We start from the raw sequence: 24,473 nt of genomic DNA on the forward strand, positions 1-24,473 counted from the left end.
CATAAGCTCAGAGAAGAGTCACAACCTGAACAAAGACCCCTCCATATCCAAGAGGCTGGGTCCGAGCAGGTCCGATGGGTCCTGGCAGGTCCCCTGCCCACCCTCCTGCCCAACACGGTGGGACAGGGCCTCTTGCTTCTCAGCTACTCTCTTCAGGAACTTGACCTGGGATGGGGAAGCCCATCTTGGTCTGGTCCAGCCTGTTCCTGGGGCTGGCGCTGATGCAGCTGGTGTGGGTCTCCAGCGTGCAAGTCGCTCTCTGGAGGAACTGCAAGAAGTTTTCCTGGACAGAAGCCTCCGAGACGGAAAGACAGAGCTCCTGGCCCAGTGGCCGGTTGAGACAGCTGCGCCGGAGCCGGGCCAGCTCCTCCCGGATCTGGCGGTTCAGCAGCCCGTAGAAGAAGGGATTGATGGCGAAGGAGGAGTAGGCAATCCAGGTGACCACCATCTCCCCGTGCCCACTGCCCGCTGCGCCAGCGGCGACAGAAGAGTGCAAGTGGAAAGCAAAGAAGGGCAGCCAGCAGCACAAGAACTGTCCCACAATGAGGACCAAGGTGAGGATGGCCTTGTTGCTTCCCAGAAAGCGCTCTGGCGTCAGCCTGGGCAGCGGCAGGTTCCTGGTGGTGATGATGGTCACTTGGCTGGCGATGGAGTCGGATCGGTGTCTCGGCGCGACTGCCTGTGCCGGCACAGGCACTTGCTGCAGGGATGCCATCCGGGCCACGCGGTAGACACTGCAGTAGACAGCAAAGATGATGATGGTGGGCAGAACAAAGCAGACGATGCTGAAGATGATCACAAAAACCTTCTTGTGGGCCCCAGGGCTCCAGTAGACTGTGCAGCGACTGGCACTGGTGGCCCCGTTGCCTTGAGGCCAGCCCACCAGTGCCAAGACAGTGATGAGAACAGACTTGACCCAAATGAAGATCACTCCGGCCACCGCCAGCCTGATGGTCATCTTGACCTCATACCTCATGGGGTGCACAATGTAGTAGTACCGCTCCACGCTGATGATGGAGATGGTGAGGATGGAGGCACTGATGAAGCAGACATTCAGGAATATCAAGGCCTGGCACTCAGCAATGCTGTAGATCACCCTGTTGAAGCAGGAAGAGCTGGAGATGATCCCTATGGGCATGAGGAAAATGGCAGAGAGGAGGTCCACCACGCAGAGGTGGCAGACGAAGATGAACTTCCTGAGAAGGGGGGTTTTGAGAATGACGACCATCACCACGGTGTTGGCCACCAGGGCGGTGAGGGTGAGCAGGACCATGCAGAGGAGGCCCACCACCTCCTGGGCGATGGACTGCTCGGAGACGGAGGGCGGCTCTAGGCTCTCCGTGGTGTTCAGCCCTGTTCGGCTCGCCATCTCCCCCGAGGACTAAGGCAGCAGCTCCGGTGCCTGGGCAGCAAGGGCTCTTCTCCTGCGTCCCGTAGAGGGAAAGCCCACCACAGTCATGGCCGCTGCCTTCTCCTTGCCTGTTGGGGAGGGGAGCGGGGCATGAAGGAGAAGAACCAAAATGAAGAAGAACCACAGAAAAACAGAGATGACCTGAGCCCCCCTGAGATGCTGGAGCAGGGAGAGGTGCCCGGCGAGGTCACGGCACCCTGCCTACCCCAGAGCTGGCAGCCGGGTGTCCCCAGCCTGGCCAGGGACTGCACTGCAGCACTCGTGGGCACCCGTGCCAGGCTGACACCCTGTCCCCTGCCCCAGCCACACCAGCATGCCCCAAGGAGGGACACCACGAACCCGCCTGCCCCATCTCTGCTCCTTGCTCCGGCCGCGGGGGGCCCTGGGGTGGGGGGGACCCAGTGTACCTTCACTGCTGGGGAGGTGGGTGACGCTCCCCTCCTCGCCGGGGGTCCTGCTCGCCGGCGTCACTCGTGCTGCAGCGTGGGGGCTGCTGGCCCCTGCGCGGGGCCACACTCCCCCTTCCCCGCGCCCGTCACCCGCTCGTCATCCTGTTTGCCTGCGCCTGCCAGCTGCGGATGGCACCAGCTGTCACTCCCGGGCGCTGCCTGCATCGTGGCGGTCCCACGGGGACAGCTGCTGGGTCCTAGCAGCCGGCGGGGGCTCGGGAAGGGAGGGCCGGGGTCCCTGAGCCCTGTGCCCCCCCAACACGGCCACCATCTTGCTCGTCCTCCGTGGCTCTGATGCCACGGTGATGGGCACGAGCCACATGCCTTGCTCAGGTGACAAGGGCACCTGGCTCGCAAAGCCACCAGCTTTCTCCTGAAGGCTGCCAGCACCAGACGGCCACGACAGGCTGCAGCCCCTCCAGAGCCAACCCGCCACCGTCCCCGCAGGGACCCACCGCCACCCTTCCCCACTTCGCACCCGCCTCCGCCGGGCAGGAAGGCACCAGCACCGCTCGGTACAAGGCACAGTGTCTTTATTCACAGTCAAAGCAAGCTCTGTCCCCACGCCAGCCCGTCCCTCGCCAAGCCCCAGCTGGGGTGGCTGGAGAGTCCAGACCACGGTGCTCCGGGCTGGTGGGCTGGTGCTGGGACGGGGCCGGGGGTGCCCAGGCGCCCTCAGAAGCGGAGCTGGACAAGGTAGCGGAGCCGGCACTGGCTTTCCTGGTAGATGAGGTACTCGCTCTGGCTGAAGGAGGAGTCCTTGTAGGCGGGCATGGGGACGGGCTTGCCCTGGCACACCAGCACCTTCTTGCCATCCAGCAGCACCTCCTCATCCTGCGTGGGGTCTGGGCGAGAAGACACCCCCCACCACCACACGTCAAGCCCAAGATCTGGCGTCTCTCCCCCCCGGCCCCGTGCCATCCCAGCCCCCACAGCCCCGAACCCCTCCTGCCCCAGGCTCACCCGGCTCCGTCCGGCCACAGGCCAGGACACTGTCATAGCCGTCGGGGGGCTGACACAGTGTGGGGTCGTCGCAGGTGATGCAGTAGGGCTTGCCCAGGGCCACCTCCGTCAGGAACATGATGCCAACCTTCTCAGATGTGCAGCCCACTGCCATGGGAGAAGGGGAATGGGGATGATGGCACCAGCCTGGTGTTCCTACCTGGTTGTGCCCGGGCCACCTTGGGGGACTGGCTGCCGTGGCAGGAAGGGGCTTGACATGCCCAGCAGCTGCCTGACAGGGGGTACACGAAGGCAGCTGGGCTCCCACAAACTCTGTGGGCCCGGGACCCTCACCGTAGCAGGCTGACTTGCTGTTCTTGGAGGCGAAGTAGATGCCCTTGCCCACGCGCCCGCCCGAGTGGGGCATGATGCGCAGGCCGCTCTTCAGGATGGCCGCGATCACCGCCACGCTGGTGCCGTGCCAAAGCAGGCGCCGGTGCTCCAGGAGGTCGTGGGCTTTGAAGCGCTTGTCCTGGAGAGATGCAGAGCTAAGGGCTGTGCACGGAGGGAGACGTGGGTGCCCCAGGGGTGGGGGATTGCCACCCAACCTCCCCCCAGCCCAACCCCAGTGCCAGGCTGGAGGGGCAGGGGAGCGGGTGCTTATTTGTCCCCCTGGGTGGAGATGCCTGGAGCCCTAATGCAGACAAAGCTCCATTCTGGGGTGCAACCAGGGCTTCCTCACTGCAGCACAGGGATAAACAGCTCCTTTTTCTCACCTCACCGTCTCGGGCCACCTGCCAGATGTTGAGGATGCGGAGATTGTGCCCGGTCTGTGTCACGTAGTTTTGGATCAGCTGCCAGGGAGGGAGGCAGGAAAGAGGTGTCACTGTGAGCAGCCATCCCAGTAATGCCCACAGTCCCCCTGGGACAACGGGGCCCTTTGGGGTGCCCACAGGCTTGGTATGGTTGCTCCTGGTCACAGGGCACTGAGGCACAAGTGGCACCTGGTATTCCCGGGACGCTGGGTCCAGCAGGGAGAGCTGGCAGCAGAGCAGGGCGTAATCCTGATCCAGCGGATGGACGACTTCCTCCTCCTCCTCCTCCTTCGCCTTCTGCGCCTGCAGGCTCTGTGCCACCTCGATGTCAGCCAGCACCTGGCAGGCACAGACCATGGACATCCTCACTGCCAGTGCTGGGCACCGTGCTGGGGGCACCAGAGCAAGCCCAGCCTTCTGCCAGCACCTCCCTGCCCCTCCGTGGGGAGGGAAGTCACCCACCGGGTGCCCCAGCATCTCACCAACAGCATGTCCTTCTTGGCACGCAGCAGGTCGGGGGAGTTGATGGGGGGTGGCCGTGCCCGCCCAAAGTTGTGGGGCACAATGGTGTAGAAGCGGGAGGAGAGGTCCTCCAGGCGGGCGGCCTGGGGGGGCTGCTCCCGCAGCGCAGCCTCCAGCTCCTCCAGCGCCTCGAAGCCCCTCGCGATCTGCTGCTTGCTCAGCTTCCCCAGCGGCATCTTCTTCACGTCTGGCCAGGGGGACAGGGGAGGGCATGGGTGAACCCATCCACCCCACTTGCCCCACAGCTACTTCCAATAACCACCAGCATCACCACAGGCACACAGTGGCACCCAGCACTGGGGGGGTCCACAGTCCCACCAGGTGCCGGGCTCTCAGTGGGGATGCTCTAAAATCCACCAGCACCTCTGCCCTGTTCACCTCCCCACCTGCACCCCCCGGCCACAGCACCCAGACCACCCCCTACGCCACCCATCACCTACCGATGTTCATGGTCTGCATGGCATCCCGGAACATGTCGCTGCTGAAGATGAGGGACACCAGGTCCTGCGTGGCTTTGTCCAAGGTGCAGGGCAGTACTCGCTGCTTGCGGACCTTGTCCCCATCCGTGCCATCCACCTGCAGACCCCCAACATCACTGCTCCGCCTGCGAGCCCATAGGAGGCTGCGGGGGCACGGCACCGGGGCTGCCTGTGTCGGTGGGGAGAGCCTGGCCCCCAGGCAGCAGACCAACAGGCAGGTGCTGCCTCCACTTCCCATGATCGATGCCACCCAGATGCCCATGGTTCTTGCTTGGGATGCCCTCCCACTCCATCTCAACCCACTAGCCCCAAATGTCTGCCCATGGGCTGTTTCAGCTCACACCCAGTCCCCTCCTGAAACTCACCCCATCCTGCTGAACCGCTTGGATGTCCTGGTGCCCAGTGGGCCAGGGGCGGGATGTGAGGACCACCCCACCGCGGTGATACCCTGGCTGCCTGGCACACTCACCGTGATGGCAACCTCCACCTCCTGCCCGTCCCCTGGCTGCACCTCGATGAGCGTGTACTTCCCTGGCTGGGCAACGAAGTTCTCCCTCGCTGCCCAGCTGTTCTTGGTCTTCTCCCGAAACTTCTTCTCAAAGTCCTTCTTGGCGGCCTCCAGGGAGGCAAATGGCATGAGCTTGGACTGGCCCACCTCCCCCTGGCAGCGGATGGCAGCGGTCAGGACCCCCCCTGTATCCCTGCTCCATCAGCCCCGTGCCAGGGGGAGCAGCCTGGGAACAGGGGGGCTGCAATAGGGGGGCTGCAATGGGGGGGCTGCGGAGCACTGAGCAGGAACGTGCTGAGCCACTAGCACTGGGTCTGGGGGTCCCCCTGCCTCAGGGAGACGCCCCAGGATGAGGTGCCATGTCCCCTGGTCACGCTCACCCTGTTGCGTGGGGGCCAGTCCTTAAAGCCCCCCCAACAAGAGGCTATAGCAGGGCCACTTGGTTGATTGCTTTGGGACAAGGAACAAGGGATGGGGACCACCAGGTTAATCCTGGACCCTTGGGAGTCCCAAGGCAGGGTGGGGACAGCCATGGTGGGGAACAAGCGATGCTGGGGTGGACTCACTACGCGGCCCCAGCGGCTCCAGACGCTGTAGGCACCGTCGTGCTCAAGGAGCTGGATGATGTAGAACTTGTTGCTGTTGGCGCTGATATTGGTCTGGTTCAGGGTGCAGTCATAGTCCTCATAGACCTACAGTGAGCAGCATGGCCCGGGCTGGCACCTGGGCAGTGTTTGGGGATGGGGGGATGCAGAGCTGTCCCAGCGGGGACACAGCGGGGCCTGCAAGGAAAATTTGGGCTGCCCCTGTGCCAGCAGGGTGGAGGCTGCCCTGGGACACCCCCCATCGCTCCTGCCCACGTCCCCCCACCCCAGCCCCATGAGCACCCCCACCCTGTTCTCACCCGGGCACCTGGCGCCGTGCTCAGGGGGCACAGCCCATCGATGGTGGCGGGGGGCTTCTCCTTGGGGGCAGTTTTTAGGGCTGCCAAGGTGGAGCTCCAGGCGTCATCCTCCTCTTGCCCCTTCGCTTTCTTGCCCCTGCCATCCGGCTGCTTCGGGTGGGACGCATGGCGCTTGGAAGCCATGGCTGAGTCACCCCCGCGGGGCCAAGGCTGCCTTAATCCCCCGCAAAACCCTTGGGGAGAGCAGAGAGGGAGGCGAGAGATGCCGAGTTGCCCTTCCGGGAAAGCCTGGCTGGGCTGTGCCCTGCCCTGCTTTCCCTGCGCCTCCAGCCCACAGCTGGGCTGCAGGAGGGCATGGGACCTCTCCCTCCGAAGTGCCTCAGCCTTGCCCCTCTGCTCGGGGTGGGGGGCAGAGCCCTTCAGCACCCTCCAGCCCCGAAGGGAGCCCAAAGGGGAGACACAGCCCAGTGCCGTGGAGCTGAGGGGGAGCACCACGGGCGGAGGGGGCATGGCTGCTTGCGCAGCAAACTCAGGTCAGAAGAGCTGGAAGAGGACGAGGGTCAGCCAGAGGGGTGGGGGGAGCCTGGAGAGCCCTGCCTGGCCCCCACTACCCCTCACCAGGGAACCCTAACCCGCAAGAGTGTGTCCCCAAGGCTCCCCTAGCCTTGTGCCCCCAGGGGCGTGCAGGAGAGGAAAGCACGCAATGCCCCCCCCAAACATGCAATGCCCCCCCCAAACATGCAATGCCCCCCTCAAACATGCAATGCCCCCCTCAAACATGCAATGCCCCCCTCCCAAAATCCCCCCCCAAGCCCAGTGAAGGGGTGCAGCACCCCGCAGGGCAAGGGCATGGTGCTTTGATTTGGGCACAGGGGGGGCTCGGGTAGCCCCTCATCTCCTGTGCCCCCCTGGTCCCAGCCAAGCAGGGGGTGCCAGAGGCAGCAAAGAGGCAGCAGAGCGGCCACGTCCTACCTGCTCCCTGCTGAGGAGCCTCCGGGCAGGTCAGACAGCCTGCCTGGAAGTGAAACTTCTTCCCCAGGCAAGAGCAGGTAGTAGGCAGGGCTGACAGCAGAAAGAGCTGTCAGAGCCCCGGGCAGCACATGCACCCTGTGGCAGCGCCTGCCTGCCTGCCTGCCTGGTGGTCCCCAGACTAGAGGTGACCCTGCTGTCAGTTGCCCCTCCAGCCAGCCCCCCTCTTCCGTGCTCTTGGACAGAGCAAACAGTCTTGAAATGGTTAAAGCCTGTGTCATTTTGCATGTGTAATCTCTCTTCTTGGGTCCTTGCCAAACAGGCAGGGCTGAGGATCAGGCAGGGAGGAGGACCGGTCACTGGCATCTGAATATGTTTTGAAGGGTTCGCAGCAATCGCTGCCTTCTCCTGCCTGCAAACCGCCTTGTTCCAAGAGATGCATGTCCCCAGGGGGGAACAGTTGCAGGGCTGGCAGGGATGGGTGGCACGGGCAGGAGGTAGAGCTGCTGCCCATCCTGCTGGGGACGTGGAGGGGATGGTGCTGCTGGAGCCAGAGCATCGGTGGCTCTGTAGCTCTCAGGCTCAGCCACATCAGCCCAAGGCAGCGCAGGGGAGGGGACAGCCCCATGTCCTCCCTCAGGGACAGAAATAGTGATTCAGTTTTACCGAGGCAGGTACTCCCCCAAAGGGACTGCAGCCCATGGAGGAGCTGGGGTGGATGGGGTAAGAAGCAAGGAGCGGCAGGAGAAGGCCAGGGGCTCCCACCCCGTGTGCCACCCGCGGCCTCGCTGAACGGGCAGGGAAGGTCTGAACGCAGGGGAACACAGGAGTGGGGACCACGAACGAGAACGGGAGGTGGTGGCTGGTGTCAAGCCTGGGGAAGGCAAGGTGCTTCCCTGAGCGCTCCCTTTTCTTTACATCTTCTTTGCTTCTCCATGCCTGGACCTGAAGGTAAAAGTGTCCTTCCATGGGCCCACCACCCTCTCCGGAGGTTCCCCACTTCTATAGTCAATGGCTCAAGGTCCAAGTGGAAACCACCAACGCGCGGTGTCCCTCGGGGGTCCGTGCTGGCGCTCGCACTGTTTAGTGTCTCGGGGAGCTGGAGGAGGTGGGGCTGTTCGGCCTTGAGACGTTCGGGGAGACCCTGCGGGGGCCTGTCAACACACAAAGAGGGCTTGTAGGAGACAGAGAGTGTTTACCAGGGCCTGTAGTGAGAGGGGCAAAGGTTTTACACAGAACGCGGGCAGGGTCAGACTGGACACGAGCAAGAGATGCCTTGTGATGAGGGCGGCGGGACGCCGAGCAGGCTGCCCGGAGGAGCTGCGGGTGCGCCATCACCGGGAGCGCTCCGGGCCGGGCCGGACGGGGCTCTGAGCAGCCTGGCCCAGCTGCAGGTGCCCCTGACCCGGGCAGGGGGCTGGCCTGGCCCCCGCAGGCCCCTTCCAGCCCGCACCCCCCGGGACCCCCCACCCACCGGGACGGGCACGAGTCCGCCGGCAGACACCGCCCCCGCCCCGCACTGCGGCTCCCGGCGTGCCCCGCGGCGGGCGGCCCGCGCCGCGCCTGCGCACCGCCTGGAACGTTCGAGGCGGCGGGCGCGGTGCAGGCTGGGTAGAAGACGGTCAGTCACCCCGGCGCCATTTTGTGGCGAGGCAGACAGGGGGTGCGCGCGTCTGTTCGGCGCCCCTGCGGTGGCGGGTTAGCGCTGCGCTGCGGGCTTGCGGATCGCGGGCAGCGCCATGGGCTCGGACAAGCGGTGAGCGTGGGTGGGAGGGCGAGGGGAGGGGAGGGGAGGATGGAGAGAGGGGAGGGGGCGGGCATCCCCGCGGGTGGGCGATGGTGGGGGGTCGCTGCGGGCCGTTCTCGTTCTGAGCTCGGCCCGGTGTGCCCCGCAGCGTGAGCAGGACGGAGCGGAGCGGCCGCTACGGCTCTATCGTGGAGAGGGAGGACCGTGATGAGCGGGAGTCCCGGAGCCGGCGCAGGGACTCGGACTACAAGAGGTCCAGTGAGGAGCGCCGCGGTGACCGTTACGATGACTACCGCGACTACGACAGCCGGGACTACGACAGCCGAGACTATGACAGCCGCGATAGCCGAGACTGCCGAGACTACGACAGCCGAGACTACGACAGTCGCGACAGCCGGGACTGCCGAGACTACGACAGTCGCGACAGCCGAGACTGCCGGGACTACGATAGCCGTGATTGCCGTGACTACGACAGCCGTGACAGCCGAGACTACGATTGCCGGGACTACGACAGCCGGGATTGTCGAGACTACGACAGTCGCGACAGCCGAGACTACGATAGCCGAGACTATGATAGAGACTACGATAGTCGCGACTATGATAGCCCTGAGGTGAGTGGGGTGGGCGAGCCGGGTCGGGGCGCTGGGCGCTGCAGCGAGGGGCAGCTTTGGCTGCTCCGGGGGGAGGGAGAGGGCCGGGGTGGGCGCTGGTGGCCTCTCACCAGCCCGGGGTCCCGGTGCGAGCCCTCCTGGGGCCAGGGGAGGCCCTGGCCAGAAGGTGGGGGGGCTGAGCTCGGTGTTCTGCCTGAGGCTGTTAAAGGTGAAATAAACCTGTGAAAAGTGCTCGTACGGAGAGTTGGTGTTTCTGTTACGCTTTGTTTTCATGGCATTGCGGGGGCACACCGCTGGGAATTGCGGTGGTTAATTCTGGGCGCTGCTTTCTCAGAGGGAGCGGGAGCGCAGGAACAGTGACAAATCAGAAGATGGATACCATTCAGATGGCGACTATGGAGAGCACGACTACAGGAACGATATTAACGATGAGAAAGAAAGTAAAACCATCATGTTACGTGGCCTTCCCATCACGGTTACAGAGAGCGATGTAAGTAGCCAGGAAGGGGCTTTGTGTTTCTTGTGCCCGGGGAAGTCTGCAGCTTTGTGTCAGTAGGTCTGCGTGGTAGTTGCTGCTTCTGCCATTTTGTTGAGAGCTGCATCATGGTGGCCCCCTCTCCAGCGTGTCTGTTGCACTGCCATTTTGAATCCTAAAAGGATTTATCTGTCACTGTTAAGTAACAGAGGTCAGTTGAATGTTAAGCAGTTTCTTTAAAATGGAACAGTCTGTGAGTAGTCTTTTTTTTTCATGCATGTTTGGATGCTTTCCGTAAGAGTGGGTTGTAGACTCCCTGCTCTTTTCTGCTTAGGAGGAAAGAGGCACATTTTTTTTTCCTCTTGTTCTCCCTCCTCCACCTCTGGGACAGAGAAGGTACTTAGTTGAATTTTTCTGGGCTTTATTGAGGCCAGAAGTTCTGACTGGCGGAGTTACACACACACTGAGCTCCTCAGCTGAGTACAGCCCTGCACAAAGCCGCTTGCTGTGGGTACAGTTGTGAAATCACAAAATGGCTGCTGTGGAGCTGACGGAGGAAGTACAAATGAGCTTGGTACATGGCTATCTTAACTGTTTTTTATAGAAAGATACTGAAGATCGTCAGCTTTGAGCTTTCTTTTCTTACTGTTTTTAAGTTTTTTTCCTTCCTTGCTGGATCATTTTGATTACCAAGACACAAACTTAGAACTGGTACTTGAGGGGCGAGGGGAAACCCTGTAAAAGCGGAGCTATTCCAGTTTGTTTTCAGACAGACTCCCCCTCCGCCTCAGAGATCTCTGTGCATCGATTGCGGACGCAGAGAATCCTTTTGCACCATTTCTGCAATGGAATTTTTTTTTTTTGCTTTGTTTTTTGATTATTTACTGCTCTGCTAATATTGAACATTCTTTCTAATCATTGTGTGCTGGTCTGATATTTTCGTAAGTACTTGCTAAAGTGTAGGCTCCTGCATCCAAATGAGACAACCCAAGTCAGACATTACACAGAACGTTTCAAAACAGGTTTTTATTTCTGAGCTATTAATGTTGTAGCTCTACAGTTGTGCAAATATATGCATAACTTATGGGAAAGTTTAATTCTGGACTTGTCTTTAGAGCATAGATGATGCATCTTGGAACTACTAGTTGTTCTCTTAAGTTAACCGTAGTTCAACACTTCAGATTGTGTACATATTTTTCAGCTTTTTCCACTTTTTTCATGAAAAAAAGCTATGTGCACTGAAGAGGTCAGTTCCAGTGAGCGCGTAAATGGGCAGCTTCAGATCAGTTTTGAGTCTGCTGAGTGGTCCTGTTGTATGTAACGTAGCTTGGGTTCTGTAAGAGCTGCTGAAACCCTCCTTTTGTCTTACGCTCTAACATCAAAAAATTGTTAACATTTCTTTTTCCTGTATGCCTTTCCACAGTAACTTATGTAGCCTGTGCCTCAAGCAGCTTTGTTATGGCTGAAGAACTGACACCTCTTCAGCTTGTTCTTTGACGATACAGTCTTCACAAACCCACTTTATCCCCTGGAAGGCAGAAGGGGAACTGTTAGAGGGTGCGAACTGTAGTGTGAGGCTTAACAATGCATACGTTGTGGAGCCTTGCACTACAGTGTTCTTGGTTTTCTTTGCTAGGAGCCCCGGGGTATTTAGATATGCAGGGAGAGGGATGCTGACAGTGTTCTTCATAAAAACTTTGGAGCAAGCACAGTATTTGATAAATCTCGCACAAATAACGTTGGAACACAAAGATGGTAGTGATTCAGATTCTGGAAGATTCTGTGGTCCGAGTGAAGACGACAGTTGTTTTAGTGTAACAAAGGACAATGTGGGTTCTCTGGTGCTCATCAGTCTCCTATTAGGTTTTCCCTAAAGGTTTTCTTTTTCTCTGAGATAGTGTTGAGAATGTTATGTTTCTGTGTACCTCTTGCATGTACTGTAAGGTAGGTTGCTTCTGTGAGTGTCCTAGCTGTCTGCCAAGATGTGAAAATTTAACTGTATGTTTAAAATCTCACGCAGATTCGGGAGCTTATTGAGTCCTTTGAAGGTCCTCAGCCTGCAGACGTGAGGCTGATGAAAAGAAAGACAGGTGAGAGCTCTTAATCCAGTTTCTGACATCACTTTCCTCTTCCCCAGCCCAAAAGAGTGTCCAGAATTGTCCCCAAACTGCAAGCACATGCAATAAAAAAAAAAATAAAAGATGAAAGGTTTGCCATGGCTAAGGAATGTGGCTTTTTGGAAGACTTTTAGATAGCTGGTCAACATGTTAAAAGAAGTCTGTCTACAGGGGTTTTTGTTAACAGGTATTGGTAAGTAATAATAGTATAAACCTGTTTAATAGTATGTAGTCTGTTGCATGGTTACCTTTAAACATGGATTCAAATCAAGTGAAATGTAGCCAGTTAAGGGAGCTTGGTTCCTTGCCATGGCAAAATAACAAGCAGATCCCAGCAGTTGACGTCGCATTTGTAAAGCTGCTTTGTCATGAAGTAATGAAGCAGTTGGAGAGAGATTCGCCTGTTTTAAAGGAACTGACTAACACAAGTATCCCGTCTATATCTGATGCTGTCTCTAGGTGTAAGCCGTGGTTTCGCCTTCGTGGAGTTTTATCACTTTCAAGATGCTACAGCTGGATGGAAGCCAATCAGTTGCTTCACTCACCAAGTCTAGATATTCCTGAAAATGGAACAAGTCTGTACAGTTTAAAAAAAAAAAAAAAAAAGGAAAAAATAAAGGTGGAAGGAGTGGTTTGTTCCATGACAGTGATTTAAAAGAATAAAAGCTTTGTATATATTAAAATTTGTAACGGTAGGACAAAATAGCAAGTAAAATTAGGAGGGAAAATTGGCTGTTTTGAGTGCTCCTGGTAAAAACATGCCATTGTTTTAAATGATGTGGTTTTGAATTTAATTGGCTTATGAAGGTTTAGCAAGTAGTCCTGAGGAAATGCTAACTTATTTCCAGATGACGTTTCCTTCTCTGTTGCCAGAGAAAGCACCAGATCTCTGCATTACATTGGATTAACTCTGGAAGAGAAGTGTCAGTTCGTGGCAATAGTTGCGTTCCCCCAGTTAAAGGGGGAGAACTGGCTCTTCTAGAGGAAAAGCATGTTTATTCCAACTAAACTTGGTAGAGAGTGAGTTCTCACATATGTGTGTATTTTGGCTTTTTTGGAGTATGATTTGATAGGAGCCAAAATGCTGTAGAGTCCTCTGTCTTTCCAATGAGATTTTCCTGTTGCACTGCAAACAGTTCCACTGGCTTTTACTCCTTTTTGAATATCATAATCTGTTTTAACAACAGAACTTACACTTTGCTCACTTTGAGAGTATTTTTATCAAGCCATTTTTTTTTATATAACTGAGTATTTGATGTGATGGTCCCTGGGCAGCACGAGGAACAGTGTTCTGCTCTGTCGGTGTTATGCGTAAAGAAATGGCACCGTAATGGGATCCAGAGGCAGTTCCAGCAGATGGAAGTTGTTGTGTGCCTTATGCTGGAATAGGGTTTCACATGCCCCGTACCATGGGTGATTTCCACAGCCAGAGAGCAGTGTTCAAGTTCTGTTTTCCTGACATACTGCTCAGTAGGATTGGTGGATGCAGTGGAAAGATTTATTTCAAGAAATTAATGCTGAGTACATTTTCAGAAACAAGATAATTTTAATATATACAAAGCTGTATTGATGCATAATTTATTGAAACGTATTCAAATTCACTCCAGTAACCAGCCACCCTAGTAGCAGGGAAAACGTAGAATCTCCCCAGCAGCCCAGTTGCTGACTGTTAGATGAAAGAATGATGTATTGCAACTATGCCAGCAGCTTTGTTTCTATGTGTGCATATCCAGTGAGTGCTGGGCCCTCCAACCCTCCCTCCTGCCGGTAGGAGAAATGGCTTTGCCCTATTTAGTTGTGCAGAATGTGAGAGCCTTATTCATGCTACATGCTAGATCTCTGTCAGACCCTGTTACCAGAAAAGCCACTGGTCCTGGCGCTTCTGTGGTACCTCTGCAGTAAGCCAACCTGCTATAAAAATCGTTTTTCTATTAAAATGTCTGGGGTTCAGCCTCTAGCACGCGCTTCCTCAGACATACTTCCACCTGTTTGACCAAAATATGTGGATGGCCGTATTTTGAAAGGGCATTCTGCATAGCCATGCTTGGCAAAGTGTGAGGCTGAAAAGCAAGGCTGCTTAAATCGATGTAAATTCCTAACTCCTCTGAAGCCAGAGTGAGAGGACATGCTGAAAGCATTATGAACTTTTCCTACCCCTGGGAGAAGCTTCCCTTGCAGTCTAGTTACTCATTTTGGAGAGCTCCTGCCTGAATGAAGAACACAAACCTCTCGTGCAGGCTTCCAATTGAACTGATGCATTAGTCGAAACCACTCTGAGTTACCTTTCGGTTGATGGCACTTGTGAGCCAGCCTCCAAGAAGTCTGAGCAGGGTCCCTTTGGGAGGAATTACTGTATTTTCAAAGGGACACTTGTGAAGAAAGTGCTTGGAAAAGTAATCCAAATGTGGTTGTAAAAAGGTCTGGGGTGTTTGGAGTAGGGGAAGAAGTGAAGCAGTCACCTAAGGACATGTTAAGTCTCTCAGTGCTATGCCAGAAGTGAATAGAAATGTGGGGGCAAAGAGACTCCTAAAAATGTGTTAATCCAGAACGCAGCAGGTTAGGACTTTGTCTCCTTCGAGACACTTCCTGGTTCCATGTCAGCGTTCAGTGTTTGGCAGCTTTTTCAACACTCCCTGATTCCGTTTATCTTTGCTCCACATCCCATTCTCTTACTGCCCTCGTCCTCCTCTCTGCAGGATTGGATGGGCAGGGTGTAGGTGGCGGTGGTTGTCCTCCACATCCTCCCCATATGTTGTCCATTTAATTCAGGAGCACTGATTCCTCCGAAGGGTGCTCTGCCATGGGAAAATGAACATGTGTGCCTCGATACAGGAATAATTGAAACCACTTTTTTTGCAGAAAAAGCTGGTGATACAAGGGAAGCAGATTGCGATGCACTACAGCAACCCCAGGCCTAAATTTGAGGACTGGCTTTGCAACAAGGTATAGTGCACGTTTTTGTCGGAAGGCGTTTGTCTTGGCTTCAGCGCTGTTCACCAGCTCAGTGGTTTGAACAAAGTGATGTGTATTCAGACCCACTCGTACTGCTGGTCCGCATGACATAGGAATAGTAAGAAATGAAAAAGTTTTTAGCTCTGGTGGCAAAGTAGACTGAGTGACGGAGGTGTTGCCCCAGAAGACACAGAGAGTGAGCAGTGAGCGGTGCTAGAATGTGAAGTTGTTAGGTGATGGCTAATCTAGCATTGAATTGCTGCTGGTCTGCTACATACTGCTGTGTGTGCCTTGTTTGACACTGCCCCCCAAAGTGGCCATGATTTAGTAAGATGAAGACCAGGCTGTTTTGTCAGGCTTCAACTACACTTTTTGTCAGTAAAGTTACCTTGGTTTCCAGCCTGTGTTTCATTTCAACATCGCTTTTTAAAGTAGTTACTATGCCTGGGATTTTCAGTTGAAAACCACACAGTTAAAATAACTAAATATTTCAGGAAGAGCAGGGAAAAAACAGCTGCGATGTTGTGAAAAGCAGCTGTGATATGGACATGGGTGGGTTTTGCTGTTCTCGATTATTCTGGTGGGTTTGGCTTCGTTCTCTTACTTTGTGTGAATGTCTAGTTTTCATTATTGTACAGCCAATGGCAGCATTGTTACAAATTACGTGCGTTCTTACTGCGCTTCCCTTATTCCTTGTAGTGCTGCCTTTACAACTTCCGAAGGAGGCTAAAATGTTTCCGCTGTGGAGCGGACAAATTTGGTATGTTGCATTGATCTCTTTGGCTGTGTTTGATTTTGTGGGAAACTTTGTCCTATGTAGGAAACAAGGTTCACTGGAGGTCCTAGGCAGGTTGTGAAATGCTGAGTTTGAGTGAATGAGCCATATTGTGACTCAAATATTTTCCTCTTCTTACGAAGATTCAGAACAGGAGGTACCACCTGGAGCAGCAGAAGCTGTGCAGTCTGTGGATTATTACTGTGACAGTAAGTTGCCCTTGACTTATTGTATAATGTGAAGTGTAAAGAGAGGAACTAAAATCCTTCCTGTGCCTCATCATGCCTGCTGAAGAACTTGAAGCACTCTGGAAAGCCATTTTGTGCACACCTAACATCCTACTTTCTTTTCTCCTCAGCCATCATTCTCCGAAACATTGCTCCTCACACAGTAGTGGAGTCCATCATGACTGCCTTGTCTCCGTATGCATCTCTGGCAGTCAATAATATTCGTCTTATCAAAGACAAGCAGACTCAGCAGAATAGAGGCTTTGCGTTTGTGCAGCTGTCTTCTGCCATGGTGAGGGCCTTACGATGCGTTGGAGAGAAACAGCTTGTTAACGTGCTTCGGTAGCTGAAGCAGTTAGAGCCTTTGAGCTGTCTGAAGGACCGCCTCAGTTCACCAAGGGTTAATTGACACTCAGTGTGTCAAAGCTGCAGTTTGGAAGGGTGTTGTGAGCACGGAGGAAAGCTACTTCTGTAGCAGAGTGCTATCATGGATTGAAGGCTAGTTTCACACTTGGATCACAAAAATAATAGTCTGGGATCATATTTTGATCACAGAAATGAAGGTCTGGGGCATGTAATGTGGGAGAAAGTGCCCACAGAACTGGGCTGCTTCCACCTTGAGAAGGGGGAGGAGGGGGATCTTGCTGCTCTCTGCAGCATCCAGTGGGAGGGTGTAGGGACAGCAGAGACACGTTCTTGAGGCTACACAGGGATGGGACAGTAGGCAACAGCCGTAAACTGAAACATGGGAAATTGCAGGAACACCTCTTAACTGTAAGGGAGGTCAGATAGCGGCACAGGGTCCCTGGGGGGCAGTGGAATCTCTGTTCCTGCATATACTGAACTTGATCAGCAGTGTGATCTGTTTGGATCTGCTTTAGACAGAGTGGAACAGTTTGTTGTTGTATGAAAACTGGTGCCCGATCTCAGTCTGTGCTGGCCTGCCTTTTGGCGTAACTTGGGGCAAATGTGCTTTATAAAGCCAAGATTTTGGAAGGTGAAACCCACGTTATTTGCACGTGGGCTGTGATCCATCCCATTCTTCTCTCCTATGTGTGTATAGTAGGAGATGGAGGTGTTACAGCTTTAGCTGCTCTCAGTGGCTGTGTGTGAAAAGCTGGAGCTTTGGGAAGTTCTGAATCCTCGGTAACCTGCCTCTTGTAATAATGAGTATTTTTTTGTTGTAGGATGCTTCTCAGCTGCTGCAGATTTTACAGAGTCTTCAGCCACCATTAAAAATTGATGGCAAAACAATTGGTGTTGACTTTGCGAAGAGTGCCAGAAAGTGAGTTGCGATAGCAGTTGATTATTTTTTTTATCCCTCCCCCTGTTTATATTAGAGATTTTTTTGTTGTCACCCAGGCTTTTATTAAGATAGCTGTCACTGCAAAGTTTTGACTCCCTTAAGTGTCTTGTGTTGCATGCATCCTGCTCTTCACTGTGTGTGAGGAGAGTGAAAGCAGTGTTTCCTGCCACCCCTGTTTCCAGTCCTCTGAAGAAAACATTGGACTGCTTGCGTATACAGCACGCTTGTTTCCTTGGAGATGTAGTTGCTTGTTACTGACTGTACAGCAATGAACCTAAAGTTCCTTTACTTGCCAAGCAGTGCTTTGGCTCATTCATTATAATCAGAATGTTTTATAACTGCCAAGAAATCCACGCGTAAGGGCAGACTCTACCTCCTTGCGTAGGGAGACACTTTGGAAAAAAGCAGTATTCACTCAGATGGGTGATTTATGGTTACAGGGACTTGCTTCTCCCAGATGGTAACAGAGTCAGCGCCTTCTCTGTGGCAAGTACAGCCATTGCTGCAGCTCAGTGGTCGTCCACTCAGGTATGGTTTTAAGGCTGTTGCTCATAGTCCTGCTTTCCTGAAAATGAAAATGTAGAGCATATGATTTCACTGCTGGCCACTTGCTTGGTTGAACTGACCAAAGCTGCTATGACGGATCTGCTCTGACAGTTAGGCTGGAGCCTAAGCAGTGGTGAAATTCTTAAATGCAGTAACTTACCTGTCCCTGACAAAAATTACCTCCTTGAATTTCAGCCACAGACAGGAGAAGGCAGCACCCTTGACTACAGCTACCTCCAGTCAGGACAGGATGGCTACACACAGTATGCTCAGGTTAGTAGTGGCGGTTGTGCTCTAACCAGTAGGTTGTTGTAATTTGGGTATCTGCTCATCTTGTGTTGTCTTTCATTTCCCTTTGTAGTACTCCCAGGATTATCAGCAGTACTACCAGAATCAAGGAGGGGTGGTGGACACAGATGCAGCTACCATATCAGGTAGTACTTGTGACGTGTGGGAGATGCTGTTGCTTGTGATGGTCATTTTGCAGGAGGAGTATTCTACCTCAGCCTTTATGTTGTCTTGCTGTGTAAAGGGAGACTTGGCTCATTTCCCTCTCGGGCTGTCTGAATGAGTACGTGTTACTAGAGAACCATAACAAATTCGTTCAAGTGGGACCTCTAGTCTGTGAGATGAGAGAGCAGCCTCTGTTTCAGACTATTGACAAAAGCCATGAACTCATGAGAACTGTGTAAGCAGCTCTAGACAAATCTTCAGCACTAGCAGCTGTCAGAGGCCAGGATCACTGACTTTGGGAGCAGAATATTTCCTCCTGAAAAGGAAACTATTCCTTGTCTGGGTAGAAAATACCCACTGTGTATCTGTCTCCTTCTGAACATTTATTGCCTTGTTTGGCTGCTGAAGCTGGAATTAGGAGCTGAAACTGTAAACAAAGTAATTTTAGCCCCAGGATGAAGTACTGTTTTACAAATTAGTTGGCTTATCCATTATTGCTCTCTGTTGGCAGGAGCTCCGGTCACTACCACCACAGCTGCAGTTGTGTCCCAGAGTCCTCAGTTGTATAATCAACAGACAAACTCACCTGACTCTTCGGTAATTACAGCACTAATTACTCCTTGCTTTCAACACCGGGGTTATGTGGGATATCTGGCTTAGCTGTGGCCTTTGCTTTTTAAAGTGGGTGGTACAGCAAAGCTGCTGAGTGTCCATGGGTTAGTCATAGTGCTTGTGGTCTCAAGACGTGCCATTTCTTTTCTGTGGTAGTTCTGTTCTTTGTTAAAGGGGAGTGCTACGTGTACTGGTGAAGAGGAGCTAGCTGTTGTATGCGTGGTGTAGGCTGCTCATGCCTTGGCTCGCTGTCCTTGTTTCCTTGCGCCTTGGTGACAGATTTTCTAATTGAGGTTCCTGGTTTTGTTTTGTTGGTTTTTTTCCAGACACAATCAGCTCCAGCTACCACTAGCACTCAGGCACAGACGGCTCCCCCGACTGGCGTAGTCCCTGGAACCAAGTACGGTAAGCCATCGGGAGTTGCTCTTGGGGACAGGTAGCTGTCACTGTATAGCAAGAGAGAGACTTGGCTTTGGCTGAGTGATCTATCACCGTAAGTCAGTGGTGAAGCTGTCCCTGGAGAGTGTATTCTGCACAGGTGATTAAGAGCCCTTTACAGACATGTCTGCTGTCGTGGCTGCTAATTATCTCGGAATTTTACCTGAAATGTAGAACGATACCTGTCTGAATTCGACTGGAACCACCATGTCCCACACTTTAATTTTTTTACAGCTGTCCCTGACACTTCTACCTACCAATATGATGAATCTTCAGGATATTATTATGATCCTATAACAGGGCTCTACTATGATCCTAATTCCCAGGTAAACACAAGTTCTTCCCACCTGTCTTAACTGTTAAGGTCCATTGGTTCCCTGTCTCTCATCATATGAGTGAAATTAACTGAGGTGTACGGAATACCGAACGTAGCAGATAACTCTCAGCAGTGTGCATAGGGCTGGGACTTGACTTCCCTCTGGTGTAGCCCTTTGTTTTTTTTCTCCTTTAATTTTCCTCCCAGTTTGGCCTATACAGGATTAGCACTTGTCACAGACACTGTCATTGACCTATTTTGTTGCGGACTGCCCAGCAAAGTGCACCCAGGTCTGGTGGGACGTCTCTTGGGAGAGGCAAAAGGTTCTCCATAGTGCTGTTGGGCAGAACGCCCATGTTTGGGGACAGAGGCTTCAGCCAGTTCATGCCTTCTGACTCCTTTGTGGAGTCTGCAAAACTTGTTTGGACTCTACAAAACACCTTTGCACATGATGCAGTAGTCTGAATCAGCTTGTGTGGGTTCTCCCTTCGACGCTTAGCTTGTACGAGGCGTTTAACTGTCTGACTCCCTTTTCCTCCGGCAGTATTACTACAACGCCTTAACTCAGCAGTACCTTTACTGGGATGGCGAAAAGGAGACCTACATGCCTGCTGCAGAAGGTACCACGTACCAGCAAACCGCTGCCACAACCACCACCAAAGAAGTGAAGGAGAAGAAAGAGAAGCCTAAAAGTAAAACAGCTCAACAGGTAATAGACAAAATGGGATCGTAACTGGGCTAAAGCCTTCTTTGGAATGGGATAATAGTTCTTCCTTTTCATGACAAAGGAAATACTAGGTTATTCAGTGGGGTGCATGCCTGCAATTTTCAGGCATTGTAGAGGGCTGAGGAGAGGTGGAGTTGGCAAGGCTTCAGTGCAGAAATAGGCTCTGCATAGGAGGAACGCGTATGGAATCATGCCAGGACCAGTGGGAGTATAACTGAGCTGTCACTTAGAGGATTAGAGTGATAAGAAGGGTTCATACAGTAAAACAAGCAAGCTGCGGTATCTTTGAACACTGTATGCAGGGAAACAGCTGCACTACATCCAGTGTCCTGTGATGTAAAAATAAGAGGTAGTGGGTTGACTTGTTCTGGAAACTCTCTGTAAGATTGAATATGTGTCATAGGAGATTGGTAGCTGCGAGGGGAGCTGTCTGAGCAAACCATTCTGCATTTCAGATTGCTAAAGACATGGAGCGCTGGGCAAAGAGTTTGAACAAGCAGAAAGAGAACTTCAAGAATAGCTTCCAGCCACTGAGCACCAGGGAGGAGGAGCGGAAAGAGTCAGCGGCTGCAGATGCAGGCTTTGCCCTCTTTGAGAAAAAGGTGAAGGTGCTGGCAGTCCTGTGCAGTGGCAGGGGGTGGTATGGCAGAGAGCTCCGTGCTCATGACATTCTTGTCTCATCCAGGGAACTCTCTGTGAGAGACAGCAGATCTTGCCAGAGGTGATGAAAAATGGGGATGATGAAAATCCACTGAAGGTGAGTGTGAGATACCTGACAGAGGTATTCCCGAAGGTAACTGATAGAGCAATTCAGAGGAGGCCTAGCAGATAGGTGGTTTCCAACCTGGATTTCCACAGCATCACCTGTAAAAGGTGGTGGTGGTCACGGTGATCCCATGCACATGCAGTAGGCTGGGTGACTGAGATACGCTGAGGAAAGCTCTGATCTATTCTAGCATCAGGAGCTCAATTGAGGTTTTGAGGTTTCTGAAAACACTCTAAATTCTTGTTTGGCTGACGGGAACTATGTCTTGCAGCCACTGTGGTATGTGGTTCTTTTTAGTTGCCTTGCATCCTTAGTGAGGAGAGAGCGACGCCTCTATCCTGTGCAACAAACTCATCTACAGCCTCTGCGTTCCCTTTCTGGGCTCTCCTCTGGACTGTGGTGACACCATTGCACTCCCCTTAACACTGTCCTTCCTTTCCAGCGGGGCCTTGTGGCTGCCTACAGTGGTGATAGCGATAACGATGAGGACTTACTGGAAAGAATGGAGAACGAGGAAGAGAAGCTGACTGACTGGAAGAAGATGGCTTGTCTGCTGTGTAGAAGGCAGTTCCCAAACAAAGATGCTCTGATTCGGCACCAGCAGCTGTCCGACTTGCACAAGGTAGTTGCACTGTGCTGTCAGGAAGGTACTTCGTGGCCATAATTCAGTATGTAAACCAAAGCCACATCAGAAAAATGTTCCTCTGAAAGCAAAAATAGTCGCAGGTGGATTGTTGCTCTCCCAGAAGTCAGCTCCTTACATAAAAGAGCTGTTGCGCATTTCACATTAATGTGAATCTCCTCTTGTTTCAGCAAAACATGGATATCTATAGGAGATCGAAGCTTTCGGAGCAGGAACTTGAAGCCTTGGAGCTGCGTGAGAGAGAGGTCAGTGCTGAGATGAGCAGATGAGTAGCTGATGGAAAACCTGCACAGATAATGTTGAGCTCTCCTTATCCTGACACATGTCACTTGAGATAATCCTTGTAAGCCAACCCTTTCTTGGGTCAAGGTTCAGAGCTGTCCTGTAACATGGGAGAAGTGTCCCGTAACCCACAGCTACTGCTTAGCAGGGAAGGGTCCTTCCACCTCCAGCTCAGGGCTGTCACACCGGGACCAGAAACCTTTGAGTGTCAAGCAGTGTTTTAGCAGGCTGCACTGAACAGCTGTCTATAATAGCAGGCATTTGGCCTATTTCCATAGCTCAAAGCCGAACAAAAGTGTCTTTAAATCAGTACTAAACCTGGTTACCTCATGCAGATGAAGTACAGAGACAGAGCAGCTGAGAGGCGGGAGAAGTACGGCATCCCAGAGCCCCCCGAGCCGAAGCGCAAGAAGGCCTACGACGCTGGCACAGTGTACGTACTCGGAAGCTCCTCAGCGATTGCTTCAATACACGACGAGCAATTCGCTTAACTCCTCTCTTCTTCCCGCAGCAATTACGAGCAGCCCACCAAAGATGGCCTTGACAACAGTAACATAGGCAACAAGATGCTGCAGGCCATGGGCTGGAGAGAAGGTTCAGGCCTGGGAAGAAAATGCCAGGGCATTACAGCACCCATTGAGGTAAGTAGAGATGGATGCTTCCTTGCTGGGGTTTGATGCCTTTTTTTATCCAGAAGCACTCATTGCTGAAGAGCTCTTGTGGAAGGAACTGTGCTATCCACGGCAGAGCTGCCTCTGTTCACGTTCGCTCCTGCTCCTGTTAGTGCTGTCAGATGCTAAAGCTGGGGCTGGGAGGGGCAGGGCTGTGCTTACTTCTTCAGAAGTCTGCTCCTGAGGCTGTGGCCTGCCCTCGAGCTGTGTACCCCACTGCTGCTTAGGGTGGGCTGCTTCCCTCCAGCCGCTGGCTTTCCGGGGTTTGTCTGCGCTCTGGCTTACGCTGTTAGGAGCTGCGTTCTGTGCAGTTCCATCTCGGCTGCTGTTGGGGTGAGGTCGGAGTGGCGTGAAGCCAGCAAGCGTGGGATGTTGTGTGCAGTCTGATCCCTTGCTGTCCGTGCTTACGGCTGCGTGCATTCCCAGGGGAGCTTGGGAAGCTGGGTGGACTCATGAGTGTTTCTGTGGCGTCCTGTGTGGTGCTGTGGCCTCTTGCTGCGGAGCTGAAGCGTGTCTCTCTTCCCTTACAGGCCCAAGTACGCATGAGGGGTGCCGGCTTGGGAGCCAAGGGCAGCTCCTATGGTGTCTCCACTGCAGATTCGTACAAAGACGCGGTGCGGAAAGCCATGTTCGCTCGCTTCACGGAGATGGAGTAGTGCGTGCTGGCCCGCAAAGAGCTTGTTAGAACTGACTGTTAAACTGTAGCCTCGGTGGCCTGGCTGTACTCTGGTTATGGCTGGAAGTTGACCGTTTCATTCCCTTGGACTTTTGTTTTTTCCTGTTGGCATGTCACACTTCCATGAGCAGATTGTCCGGACTGCCCCAACGTCATGCTGGAGAGCTCCTGGGTAGACCAAAGGGGATGCTGGTCTTTACATGGCCCTGTATATAGTGTAATGTATTCTGTGTTCGGAGCGTGTTGTCCGGATGCCGCTGCTGCCTTCCAGGGCAGGGGCAGGACCTGTTAGCTGTGGTTTCACACCGTCTCTGCTATCCTTTTGTTGTGTTGTCTGGTTGATTTTGTTTTTTTGGAGAACTTTCCTGTACATTTTGTATGATACATCTTTGTATAGACTTTTTGAAGACTTTGATTCTAGTTGCCAGTTTGGCTCATTTCCAAAAGAAATACATCCTAAAATGATCCTATTTCTGTTTCTCGGTGAGTGAATGAAGAATTAAGTTGCCAATGTTACTTGTCCTTTCTGTGGTTCTGCTTCTTCCTTGACGAGACTCCATCCTGGAGTCTCCTCCGCACAGCGCTCCCCTCGCCTGCGCCCTTCTGTCCCTGTGCTGTGCTGGGACCTGTTCTGAACATCTTTCTCACAGCTTCAGCATGGATGCTGGCTGGTGGAGGAGCAGATCTCCTTGTATCCCTTCCTGCTGTAGCTACGAGAGCAGGAGAGGACCAGCAGAAATGTCTTCTGCAGCTTGCAGGTCCTGCTCAGGAGCCCCTATGTGGCACCTCGAGGGGGGGAGGCCGGAGCCTGGCACAGGGTTTCTCTGCTCCACCCAGGCTTGCCTGTGGCTTCCCTGGGCACAGTGCCACCTAGCTGGGGGGGGGCTGGTGATGGTGAACCACCTCCTCCTCTCCCAGAGGTTTCCTTTGGCGGCTGTTCTGTTACTGTCTTGGTGTTTCTCCTCTGCCTGCGCTTGTGTTTTGGGTATCACGCTCGCATCTTCTTCCTGAGAGCCAAGAGGAGCAGAGAAGGGCTCAGCCCTGACCTTTGCCTTTGCTGATGCCTTTGGCTTTGGGGCTTGCTCAGCTTCCCCAGGGAAGCCAAGCCAGTAGTCGTCTTGCCCCAGGGAGCAG

General features: G+C 53.5%; 3 protein-coding genes across 4 annotated transcripts; 1 reads left to right on the plus strand and 2 right to left on the minus strand.

Annotated features, from left to right (window-relative positions):
* Positions 1–139: 139 nt before the first annotated feature.
* On the minus strand, positions 140–1,397 carry LOC137667769 (probable G-protein coupled receptor). The gene has a single exon (XM_068408844.1). It carries the CDS (start codon positions 1,367–1,369, stop codon positions 140–142), a length of 1,230 nt encoding a protein of 409 aa, XP_068264945.1. The 5' UTR covers positions 1,370–1,397.
* Positions 1,398–2,376: 979 nt separating this feature from the next.
* On the minus strand, positions 2,377–7,125 carry PARP3 (poly(ADP-ribose) polymerase family member 3). Its single transcript, XM_068408843.1, has 11 exons — positions 7,003–7,125; positions 6,031–6,263; positions 5,693–5,818; positions 5,088–5,279; positions 4,580–4,715; positions 4,100–4,326; positions 3,807–3,956; positions 3,579–3,656; positions 3,157–3,334; positions 2,824–2,970; positions 2,377–2,705 (listed from the first exon to the last, which is right to left on the minus strand). Exons 2-11 carry the CDS (start codon positions 6,211–6,213, stop codon positions 2,536–2,538), a joined length of 1,587 nt encoding a protein of 528 aa, XP_068264944.1. The 5' UTR covers positions 6,214–6,263; positions 7,003–7,125; the 3' UTR covers positions 2,377–2,535.
* A 1,478-nt stretch (positions 7,126–8,603) lies between these two features.
* RBM5 (RNA binding motif protein 5) lies at positions 8,604–23,809 on the plus strand. 2 transcript variants are annotated; one of them, XM_068408401.1, is made up of 24 exons: positions 8,604–8,755; positions 8,895–9,357; positions 9,692–9,847; positions 11,853–11,922; positions 12,409–12,497; positions 14,809–14,892; positions 15,601–15,661; positions 15,820–15,885; positions 16,035–16,195; positions 17,091–17,188; positions 17,650–17,737; positions 17,951–18,028; positions 18,117–18,189; positions 18,720–18,805; positions 19,147–19,225; positions 19,493–19,584; positions 20,119–20,283; positions 20,757–20,903; positions 20,987–21,058; positions 21,510–21,689; positions 21,881–21,955; positions 22,328–22,425; positions 22,504–22,633; positions 23,194–23,809. In XM_068408401.1, exons 1-24 carry the CDS (start codon positions 8,739–8,741, stop codon positions 23,317–23,319), a joined length of 2,754 nt encoding a protein of 917 aa, XP_068264502.1. In that variant the 5' UTR covers positions 8,604–8,738; the 3' UTR covers positions 23,320–23,809. The 2 variants fall into 2 exon arrangements, with proteins under 2 accessions (XP_068264502.1, XP_068264501.1); XM_068408400.1 differs by lacking the exons at positions 8,604–8,755; positions 8,895–9,357; positions 9,692–9,847; positions 11,853–11,922 and having other exon boundaries at positions 11,941–12,478; positions 14,806–14,892.
* The last annotated feature ends 664 nt before the right edge of the window (positions 23,810–24,473 follow it).

The sequence above is a fragment of the Nyctibius grandis genome, chromosome 10 (assembly GCF_013368605.1).
Source record: "Nyctibius grandis isolate bNycGra1 chromosome 10, bNycGra1.pri, whole genome shotgun sequence".
NCBI classification, from domain to species: domain Eukaryota; kingdom Metazoa; phylum Chordata; class Aves; order Nyctibiiformes; family Nyctibiidae; genus Nyctibius; species Nyctibius grandis.

Coding starts and splice junctions, on each gene's coding strand:
- LOC137667769 (XM_068408844.1), bottom strand. CDS start 1,369: ATGGCGAGCCGAACAGGGCTGAACACCACGGAGAGCCTAGAGCCGCCC.
- PARP3 (XM_068408843.1), bottom strand. CDS start 6,213: ATGGCTTCCAAGCGCCATGCGTCCCACCCGAAGCAGCCGGATGGCAGG. Junction 5,280..5,692: donor GGAGCCGCTGGGGCCGCGTA/GTGAGTCCACCC, acceptor ATCCGCTGCCAG/GGGGAGGTGGGCCAGTCCAA. Junction 3,657..3,806: donor CAGCGTCCCGGGAATACCAG/GTGCCACTTGTG, acceptor CCTCCCTGGCAG/CTGATCCAAAACTACGTGAC.
- RBM5 (XM_068408401.1), top strand. Junction 9,358..9,691: donor GCGACTATGATAGCCCTGAG/GTGAGTGGGGTG, acceptor CTGCTTTCTCAG/AGGGAGCGGGAGCGCAGGAA. Junction 14,893..15,600: donor AGGACTGGCTTTGCAACAAG/GTATAGTGCACG, acceptor TATTCCTTGTAG/TGCTGCCTTTACAACTTCCG.